At 31.3% G+C, this 12,094-nt stretch overlaps 1 protein-coding gene across 1 annotated transcript; it reads left to right on the top strand.

Moving 5' to 3' along the window:
• Positions 1 to 596: 596 nt before the first annotated feature.
• On the top strand, positions 597 to 2,084 carry LOC131003119 (uncharacterized). Its single transcript, XM_057929596.1, has one exon. It carries the CDS (start codon positions 888 to 890, stop codon positions 1,821 to 1,823), a length of 936 nt encoding a protein of 311 aa, XP_057785579.1. The 5' UTR covers positions 597 to 887; the 3' UTR covers positions 1,824 to 2,084.
• The last annotated feature ends 10,010 nt before the right edge of the window (positions 2,085 to 12,094 follow it).

Raw genomic sequence — 12,094 nt, 5'->3', positions numbered from 1 at the left:
ATTGATCACTGCAAAAGCTAATTAAACAAAAAAAAAATGTGTATATGACTTAAAAGTTTAATTAGCTGACATAGCTAAAAACCTTGTAAATTTTTCTGCATCAAGAATTATCTACAACTTGCATTTTTTTTCCTAACAAACCCAAAATTCTAGAGCAAAGAATCGTATCTAAAGCACGTCACTTTTCTCAAAGGTGTAATTGCCTAATTAATTCTCTAATTTGGGGTTTTCTTGCCAACCACAACTTTTAACAAGTCTTAATCTAAAAAACCAGATTTATTAAAAAAAAAAAAAAAACCAGATTTATTACACTTTTTTGTGTTTCATTATTATCATTACAAAAAATAACAATTGATTGAAAATATTATAAGTGCATATATATGTAAATTATATAAGTGGAATGAAGTGAGGAGATGGTATATAAAAAATATACCGAACCTTCCCTAAAACTCTCCAAAGTCAAAATTGTTTAATTTTGTTTGATGATTTTCTTTTGACTTTTTTTCACATGAATTCCCTTCACATTGATCATAGCCTCCGCTAATGAAATATTCTAGAATATATATTTACTAACCCCTCATCCAAACCCTCATTTCATGCCTCCCTAGACAGGTAGGATTGGTCCATGGTCTACTCTTGTTTATCTTATTTCCCAAGCCTTCAAACATAGCCAATCAAGAAAAGAGAAACAAATTGAATTCAAAACACTAAACAATTTCAAACTTTCTACCCTCTTAGAACCCTCTAGACATTACAAATTTTCAAATTTTTATCATCAAAACCACATATAAAACTCCCCCCAATTCTCATATCCCTTTCCATCCCACAATCTCTCTCTCATCCCAAATTACATAAAGAAAACATTCAACCCAACCAAATAAAACCATATGGGCACCCTAGTTGGGCATGTGGCACCTGGATTTGGCTTCTTTATCATTGGATTATGGCACTTATTCAACCACATCAAACTCCATGCCCTCCACCCCAAAAACTACACCTCACCACCATGGTTCCCTACTTCAAGAATCAAGTATTTGGAGCTCTACTTGATCATGTTCGGATGCTCCATGTCCATATCCATGGAGCTCTTCATCGGGCCCCACCGGCACCAGCCGCTCGCCCCGGATGGGACCATCCCTTCCAACCACCTACACAATTTCGAACACTCAAATATATCCCTCACTTTCTTCGTCTACGCCCTATTCTCACTCTTGCTCGACAAACTTAACCCCCCGGCTCGATACGGCCTCACCAACTTGCTTGGCGCCGTGGCGTTTGGGCAGCAACTCCTCCTCTTCCACCTCCACTCCGCCGACCACATGGGGGTGGAGGGCCAATACCATTGGCTACTACAAATTGCAATATTTGTATCACTTGTCACAACTCTTTTGGGCATTAATTATCCCAATAGTTTCTTGAATAGCTTCGTGAGATCGGTTAGTATATTATTTCAAGGTGTTTGGCTTATGGTTATGGGGTTCATGCTATGGACCCCTACCCTAATTCCTAAGGGTTGCTTCATGAACTTGGAGGAAGGCCACCAAGTGGTGCGGTGCCACGGAGAAGAGACTCTTGAACGTGCTAAGTCATTAGTCAACATTCAATTTAGTTGGTATGTTATTGGAGTCATTATTTTTGCCGTCACTCTTTACATGATTATGATCCGATTTTATTTGGAGGAGGTTCAATATCAATCTTTATCGAAATTTGTGTTGCACGATGAGGACGATGTGGATGATGTGGAGGCACAAAAGAAGATTAATCAGAGTAAGGTAGACCAGCCTAAGAGCTTTCTCAAAATTGGATTGGACATCGAAAGATAGAATTAATTAATACCCGATCAGTCAAATATAAGTTTGTATGTTTGAAATAGAGAATTTCATGTGCGTATTATTTTTTAATTTTTAAATTGATGTATTTAAGCCCACAATAATGTGGGCTTAGTTGTGAAATGTGTTTGAGGGAAGGAAAATGGTGTGACATGTATAGAATATAGTTTGCTGTGAAATCATGGCTTAGGTTGAAGTTTGTTAGCTCTTTCTGCTTGTTTGTACATGTACAGATCATTAAAGTGATTTTTTTTTTTTTCCAATTCTTCTTTCTTTTGCGTATATAATACGTCGCCAAATATATTTAGAGGGTGTTTGGCTGAGTTTATAAGCTCCTCAAAACAACTTATAAGCTGTTTAGGAGCTTATAAGTTCATCTAAAGTGTTTGGCAAAATAAGCTCTCAAACAGCTTATAAGTTCCAAAAATAAGCTCCCCAAAAAATAAGTTCATCTGCCCTAACTTATTTTTTTATAATCTTATACTATGCAACAATCAGGGTTAATTTCTTAAAAGGTTACCAAACTATGTGACTTGTATCAAATTAGTAACTAAACTTTAATTTGTTTCAAAATGATTACCCATGTTACATTTTATATCATTGAAGCTTTCTAATTTATTTTGATGCTAATTTTATCCTACGTGGCAACCGAAAAACTGTATAGACTATTCCATTTAAGCTGAATCATTAAAAAATTTGCCACGACACTTTCTAATAAAAATAAAGTAAATAATAAAAAAAAAACTAATGCAAGCCGCACCTGGAAACGGAAGTTTCTTCGCTGTCGTCGAGTATTGATTCAACCCTGTTGTTGATCCCCCCACAACATCATCACCCATCACCATTTCTCTCTCATCTTACTTCGTGCTCCTCATATTAACTATAACTATTATTTTTTTATCTCAAGATTCATTTTCTGGGCCTTCAATTAGTGACCTTTTTTTTCTTCACAATTTCAGCGAAGATACCCGCTTCCCGCTAGCTTTCCTTAATTTGGATGACAATTGCAACATTCAATTCAAAACGGAGGCAAAGTCGATCTTGGGAAGCAAAAGAGTTGTGTATTAAAGTTGAGAAGCACTAAAGTGTATCATGCAACACCTGCCCGCCTCGCCATGCCCCGCCCCGTCCCGACCCGGTCAGCGGTCATCATTGACCATTGACTTTTTCATTTTTTTTTTCTGTCTCCGCCTTCGCCTAATCTATAGATAATAATTGTGGCAACATTAATATTATTTAGCTCGCTCTGAGGCTTTCGGTCCCCCTTGCTTGACTCGAAAACATAAAAAAATAATAATAATAATTTTTGAAAAGTCAACAGTCAACAGTTGGCCATTGACCGTTGACCGATCAAGGTTGACCAGGGTCGGCTGGTCGGATCGGGTCGATCCGAACTGGTTGTACCCAAATTTTTGTCATTAAAGTTAACGACTAACAGACTGTTGACAAAATCATTTATTCACAGTGTAATTTGGAATCTAGCATGTGCTATATAAATTTGATTGCTTTTCAAATAATAATCCGTTGATTGTTTGGTTTCTATTGCTTGGTGTATTAATTATTAACTCTTTCATTTTATTGTATCATCTTCTCCCCCGCCTTGAAGGAGATTTTGATTTTAGGGGAAGAAACTTGGAGAAGAAACTACGGTTTCCACATGGATTGATTGGGTTTAGATTAGTTTTATTTTAAGTGTATTTACCGTATTTTGATTAGGAAGTTAGTCTGCTTATGTGGTATTTTGGTTTCCACTTAGGATAGAATTAGCATCAAAATTAATTAGAAACTTTGAATGATACAAAATATAAGTTGGGTAACCATTTTGATACAAATTAATGTTTGGTTACCAATTTGATATAAGAAATATAGTTTGGTAACCTTTTAGGAAATTAACCCCAACAATCATTTTACAAATATTTTTTAACTATAATTTATTATTTTCATTATATATCATTCAACTTTATTTTTCTTCGATTTTCTCTCTCTAACAAAAAATTCTTTCTCTAGCTTATAAACTCAATTATCCAAACACTTTGACAACTTATAAGCTCTTAAAAATTACATCTTATAAGCTCTTGAAACATCTTATAAGCTACAAAAGCTTATAAGCTCTTTAAAATAAGCTTAACCAAACACCCTCGTAATGGTCTAGAAAAAAGTTAATTCTAGACGTTTGATTGATTTGATTTCTTTGTTTTTAATGGCAATATATGCATTTATTGTATCAAATTTACATGGGAATGAAAAGAAAAAGACTAAGACTGAAGAACATATAAATATTTCGTGAAATGAAATGAAATTATTCGCTCAAACAATTAAAATACTTCACAAATTTACTTTAACACGAAGACACGAGCTCTAATATTTTATAGGAAATACGTCTAAATAATTGGACCTTATAATTAATCACTACCGTGGACTTTTCCTCTCGTATACTATATATGTAGTTTTTAACTCTATGCCATTACTACTTATTTGTATGTTTTAAATAGTTTGACTTTAAAAAATTCAAACATCTAATTTATAATTCTCTAATCTCAAATTATGCATTCATTCATGTTTCATTAAATAGGCACCATTTTCTGTACTAATTTGATTTCTCTATATTTTGCGTAAAAAAAGTTACACGTAGCTACCAACTTTTTTGGATTATATCTTGACGGCAGACGGCGGTGGCGCCGCCGGCTAGCCGCCAGACCATCAAGTTAGAAAAGATTGCGCAATACGGAATTTGAAAGTGAGTTAATTGCAAAATTAGCTTGAATTGAAATTTCCGCAGCTTAATATAATTGGACGATATAATATGACGTGTGCCCTTGGGTGATTTATTATTAATTACTCCCTCCGTCCACGAATCATCTTCCTATTTGGTGTTCGGCACGGGTTTTAAGAAAGCTGAAAAAGGTGGTGTAAAGGTGGTGTAAAAGACTAAAAGGGTAGTGTTAATGTATTGTGGTTACTTTTACTAATCTTGCACTAACTATTTGGCATTATTTTATTAGGTGAATTAAATGAAAGCATTTAAATGAATAAATTAGAAATAAAATTTTCAAAAAATAAATAAACTTGAAATTCAGAAAATAAATAAATAAATAAACTGAAAAATTCAGAAAATAAATAAATAAATACATAATTAAACTGGAAAATAAATAAATTAGAAATAAAATTTTCAAAAAATAAATAAACTGAAAATTCGAAAATAAATAAATAAATAAACTGAAAATTGAGAAAATAAATAAATAAACTGGAAATAAATAAATAAATAAGTAAACAAACTGGAAATAAATAAACTGGAAAATAAATAAACTGGAAATTCAAAAATAAATAAATAAATAAACTTGAATTTCGAAAAATAAATAAATAAACTGGAAATAAATAAATAAATAAATTGGAAATAAATAAACTGAAAATTCAAAAATAAATAAATAAATAAACTTGAAATTCAGAAAATAAATAAAAAAATAAACTGAAAATTCAGAAAATAAATAAATAAATAAACTGGAAATAATTTTTTCAGAAAATAAATAAACTGAAAATTCGAAAATAAATAAATAAACTGAAAATTAAGAAAATAAATAAATAAACTGGAAATAATTAAATAAATAAATAAACTGGAAATAAATAAACTGAAAATTCAAATATAAATAAATAAATAAACTGGAAATCAGGAAATTCGAAAATAAATAAACTGAAAATTCAGAAAATAAATAAATAAATTGGAAATAAATAAATAAATAAATAAACTGGAAATTCGAAAAATAAATAAATAAGCTGAAAATTAAAAAAATAAATAAATAAATAAACTGGAAATCAGGAAAATAAATAAATAAACTGGAAATAAATAAATAAATAAACAAACTGGAAATAAATAAACTGAAAATACAAAAATAACTAAATAAATAAACTTGAAATTCAGAAAATAAATAAATAAATAAACTAAAAATTCAGAAAATAAATAAATAATTAAACTGGAAATAAATTTTTCAGAAAATAAATAAACTGAAAATTCGAAAATAAATAAATAAATAAACTGAAAATTCAGAAAATAAATAAATTAACTGGAAATAATTAAATAAATAAATAAATAAATAAACTGGAAATAAATAAACTGAAAATTCAAAAAAAAAAAAGAAAATAAACTGGAAATCAGGAAAATAAATAAATAAACTGGAAATAAATAAATAAATAAACAAACTGGAAATAAATAAACTGAAAATACAAAAATAAATAAATAAATAAACTTGAAATTCAGAAAATAAATAAATAAATAAACTGAAAATTCAGAAAATAAATAAATAATTAAACTGGAAATAAATTTTTCAGAAAATAAATAAACTGAAAATTCAAAAATAAATAAATAAATAAACTGAAAATTCAGAAAATAAATAAATTAACTGGAAATAATTAAATAAATAAATAAATTAACTGGAAATAAATAAACTGAAAATTCAAAAAAAATAAAATAAATAAATAAACTGGAAATCAGGAAAATAAATAAATAAACTGGAAATAAATAAATAAATAAACAAACTGGAAATAAATAAACTGAAAATACAAAAATAAATAAATAAATAAACTTGAAATTCAGAAAATAAATAAATAAATAAACTGAAAATTCAGAAAATAAATAAATAAACTGAAAAATTCGAAATATACTACTCCATTTAATTAACTTCAAAATTGGATTAATTAGACAAGTAATGGTAAAGTGTGGTGGGTCCAATTGATAAAGTGTAGTAATTTAAAAAGTAAGGGAGGGTATATATGTCCAAAAAGCAGAGTAGGAAGTTAATTGGTGGACAAAATTTTAGAGGCAAACAGGAAGATGATTCGTGGACGGAGGGAGTATAAATTAAATGGATGGGTCCCCCCCTTTTCATTAAATGGTGGAGTGTGGAGATAGATAATTGAGTTTAATTTATTTTTAGTTTTTTGTTATCCACTTGTTAATCATCCTTGATCAATGATCCGACCACCTGTCTTAGTCCCAAGTACTTAGTAGTTAGTATCTCTAAACTCTAGATTAGTTACTCTTGTTTTGACAAATTGTGAATATAATTATATAATTAATTGTTTAGTGAAGCAAAATAATATTAGATAAATAATAACAACATCAATTGAATATCATATTATAAGTGGACACTTTATAGTTTATGGAAATAACATCGTTAATATTCTAACATGCATTTAAGAGAATATTGATGTCGTATATAACAATATAAAGATACATACTTATGAGATATTCTGAAATTATTAGACGAATTAAACTTCGTGATCTCTTAGCATGTGAAATGTTATACTATATGGCTATTTAAAATGAAATGGACTTATTGAAAATTAAGTCGGGCCAAATCATTAATATGTCATATAAAATTAGTTTTAACTGTTTTTCTAAGGAAGACTGAGCTGGATAATTACTTATTATTGATGATTTTGCTCGTTTAAGTAAAGTGAAGGGTACAAGTTCTAATTATATGCAATTTGTTTAATAAGATAAGAGCCGGCATACTATTCCAAAGAGACTCCACACGCTACAAAAGATATCGAAACTACTTCATTAAATATTATAATGAGTTCTCTCAAATATCTTTTTTAAGAAGAAAGGATATATATATATATATGGTTGGGTTCCGGTGGATCCCTATGCTTATAATAGATCCGTAGATCCAAATTTAGACCACACATTTTATGACATGTGGCGCATCAAGATGGTGACACGTGGTAAGGCATTTCAAGGCAAAATCTGGAGAGGAGTAAAATTGGAATGTAATTTTCGAAATTAAAAAAAAAAAATTAGATTTTCTCAAAATAGGTATATTTTAGATGCATAAAGTTTCATACGAGAATGCATGAACTTTCATATAAAAATGCATAAAGTTTCGTATAAAAATGCATAAGATTTCACCCCACCCCAACCCCCCCCCCCACACCCCTGAACCCCCCCCCCCCCTCCCCACCCCCTACCCCCCCAAAAAAAATTTATTTTTTTAAAAATTGATTTTCTGACCACTGACCCACCCCTACCCCCCACTCCCCCCACAATTTTTTTTTTTCTCAAAAACTGATTTTCTGACCACTGACCCCCCCACCCACCCACCCCCCACCCCAAAAAGTTTTTTTTTTTTTTTTTGAAAATCAGATTTAAAAAAAAATGGGGGGGGTGGGTGGGTGGGGGTGGGCCAGCAATCAGAAAATCAGTTTTTGAAAAAAAAAAATTTGGGAGGGGGGTGGGGTGGGGTGGCGAAACTACCAGATTTATTAAAATGAAATGCATTTTTTGTATAATTTAATGCATTTTTATGTGAAAACTTTATGCATTTTTGTTTGATTTTATATGCACGTGAAACATGCCTATTTTTGGGGGTGGTAATGGATGGGGAGGGTTGGGGGGTGGTATGGGGTGGGGTGGTGAAAATACCAAAACTAGAAAAATTAAATGCATTTTTCTGTTCAAAATTATGCATTTCATGTGAAAACTTTATGCATCTTTGTGTGAAACTATATGCATCTAAAATATATCTATTTTGAGAAAATCTAAAATATATATATATATATATATATATATATTTAATTATTAAATCCGAAAATTACATTCCAATTTTACCCCTCCAGATTTTGCCTTGGAATGCTTGGAAGCTCCTTGCCACGTGTCACCATCTTGATGCGCCACATGTCATAAATGTGTGGTCAAGATTTGGATCTAAGGATCTATTATAAGCATTGGGATCTATATGATCTCATATATATATATATATATATATATATATATATATATATATATATATAGTGCAGTTATAGTGAGAACCACAATTATCGTGAGAACATAAGAACCAATAAAATTACTGCGTCTGTTATACAAATTAATGCATCCGCTATTAAATTTAATGCATCCAAAAAAAATAATTTTTTTGCTCCCTTCAGGATTCGAACCCAGCATCTGCATCCATCCACCAAGATGATGCATTCACCGTAGATCTTAATGATCGAATGACTTAAAATGGTTCTCTGTTCTTATTTTATTAATGGTTCTTATTTGAACCTCTCCCTATATATATATATATATATATATATATATATATATATATATATATATATATCTGAATGATCAATATCAAGAAGTCATGATGAAAAATCTAGCTCATCTGCAGCCGAATTAGCCTCACACCGCATATGATAGAAATTAATCACAATGTGCCTCCTCGCATGTTCGAAAACCTCCCATAGCTTGTCATTTAAGGAGTTTGATCCCTTATACGTCTCATGAAGAACATGTATAAAGTCCGAAAAGATAGTAACGAGACCAATATCATTCTAAAGACAAAACCCAATGCTGATAATCATGGCATGAAGTTCTGCCATAAGGACTGTAACTGTATAGCCTGCCGATTGACTCCCCGCCGCAACCACCGTGCCATGGAAATCTCTTATAATAAAAGCAATACCCACACGCTGTCCACTACCTTGGAACGCGACATCCACATCCATCTGAAGAACACCAGCCTTCGGAGGTTGCCAGACTCTCTCCCCTTTAGCTGGAAACAGGCGTTGGGTAATGGCAAGTCAAGCATCATATCAGCGGCAAGGATACAGGCGTGAAAATTGACAATACCCTCTTCAAACTTAACTTTGCAAAGACACCGCCAAGCCAACCAAAAGTGATAGAGGCATCGTTCCAAAACCTACCTGCACGTTATGCCCCAAAAGTGGATTCTCTTCCGAACTATGCCCTCCCAAGCACAAGACACTAACAAAAAAAAATGACTCTATGTAGATCTAAAACAGACACAAAAACGAGCACAAATATGGGCTCATCACCAAACCTCATTTTGACTTTGCTTCACATAAGGAAGATGCACTGGAAGAAGTGGGCGGCTTGAGAAAAGAAAACCTAGCCAGACATAGCAAAAGAAAACATGAGCATAATTAAAAAGACAACAATTGAAAGAACTGAATTAAATAAAAACTCTGAATAAAACTGGAAGAATAATCTTGAATCTTCAATCCTTGCAGAAATCCAATCAGAACTCTAAAAACTGGAAAGCAATGAAAACTAAAAGCTATAGAACTTAAAACTAAAGTTAGGAACTCTAAATAGTCAAAAGAGAACCTATATATAGGCACAGAAGATAAATACAGTACAGAGTTCAAAAATACTAATAAAATCCGAAAATCTCGCAAAATCTCGAAAATTCAGAAATTTCCATTGGGCACTATTCACTGCTGCGCGCGACTTTAATTCTTGTTTCAGTCATATCTTCCTTGTTCGAACTCGGATTTGCGAACCGTTTGCGCCTACGAACTCGTATCGAGACGAACTACAACTTTCATTAATACAATAGGCTCAAATTCAGACTCCATATTTCTGTAAAATTCATCAAAGTACGAGCAAGTACTATGTTTCACAAGATAAAACAATTTAAGCACAAAACAATCATCAAACATTCAATTCCCCATAAAATTGACATCATATAAATATTAAAAACCATGAAAATATGAGTGTTATCACTACCTCCAATGTAATGATGGCTGAGATCATAGCTGTAGTGCATGGGATTACTATGAGTTTGGAGCTGGTGCTCGATGATATAGTCATCTATACGGATTCACTCTTAGCTGCAAGGACCATGGCGAACCCGAACGAGGATAAACATTTGTGACATCCTACAGGTCGCACGAAGTAGCTTCCTTCGTGGTGTTCGGCATATGCAGCTAGGGGCGGAGCTTGACTTTCGATTTAGGGGGGTCCAATTTTTTTAAATAAAATTAATAATTAAATTAAAAAATAAAAAATATATAATAAATTAAATTAAATTAAAAATAAATAATAATCATTAACATAATTATAATATCATTTAAATTTAAATTACAAAAAATACATTTCAAACAAATTTTCAAAATCATACAAAACAACTTAAAAAATCAAGTTGGATAAAATTTGGGGTTTTGGCAAATAAAATCATGAACTATTTCGAATTAACAATTTTAAAGTGACTTTAGAAATGTGGAGAATTAAATCACCATCTTTTCAATTTCTGTAATTTTGTCCCCCTAATTTTTTCTAATCGTCGGATTGTTGATTGGAGTTTATGTGGATTAGTTCTCCACGTAATATTCATGTTACGACGTAGTTTGCAATAAAATTACTAAATATTGAAAATTATGATGCAAATATTGTATACAGTCTATTTTTAATTTAGAGAAATTTTTAATTGAAACGACATCGTCTTTGTTAATCCACGTAAGCTCCAATTCAACATCCTAGCGATCGGAAAAAAAATGGGGAATGGAATTGCAAAATTGAAAAAATAGTGATTTCAATTCGTCACACTCAAAAGTCACGTTAAAATTACAAATTCGAAATAATTCATGATTTTATTTGCCAAAATCCCATAAACTTTCTAAGGCAAAGTAATTTTCAATTTAAAATTTGAAAAATAAATCTCTACAATCCAATCCAAGCATGATATGCATAAATTAATTATGTCTTTACTTTTTCAATACCTTAACTCTAAAGCTTACATATGGATTATAGTATAAAATACCACAACACAATAATGATGAAGATAAAATCGTACTCCCTTCGTCCACCAATTTGTGTCCTAGGGGAAGGTGGCACGAATTTTAAGAAAAAATGTACTGTTTATTTGTTGAGTGGAGAAATAGGCATAACTTTTAAGAAAAATAATTTATTTGTTAAGGACATAGTTACTAAAAATAAGTAGCATACGAATTGGTGGACGAACTAAAATTAAAAACTAGGACACGAATTGGTGGATCAAAGGAATATTGGCAAATAAAATCATGAATAAAATTACAAAAGTAACCCTACTATTTTTAAAAATTCCCGGGGGGGGCGGGGGCAATAATCCCCTACCCCATCCCTAGCTCCGCCCCTGTATGCAACGCTCGGCTAATCGCGTTGTTGATAGACTAGCTCAGTTTGCTAAGAACCTTTATGAGTCCGTCTGTTGGACGGAAGACTTCTGATCTTAGTTGATGGATACTGTATTGGATGATCTTTCGTGATTAATATACACGTCCTCTTTCTCAAAAAAAAAAAAAAAAAAAAAAAAAAAAGAAAAAAAAAAAGAGAAAGAACATTTATCATCAAAAGGGGACGAAATCGTGTAAGGATTTACTCAATTGTTTGGACCTAATTTGTATTTCGAGTTTGATTGGGCTACATTTGGTAGCTAGCTCTGTTCGTAAATACTAGTATATGTTTTTCTTAGAATTATAAATACTAGTATATGTTAGTATTGTCA

Source organism: Salvia miltiorrhiza, unplaced genomic scaffold (assembly GCF_028751815.1).
Source record: "Salvia miltiorrhiza cultivar Shanhuang (shh) unplaced genomic scaffold, IMPLAD_Smil_shh fragScaff_scaffold_71_2, whole genome shotgun sequence".
NCBI lineage: Eukaryota > Viridiplantae > Streptophyta > Magnoliopsida > Lamiales > Lamiaceae > Salvia > Salvia miltiorrhiza.
The sequence above is the reverse complement of the archived record's forward strand: the minus strand, read 5'-3'. Positions and strand labels throughout refer to the sequence as shown.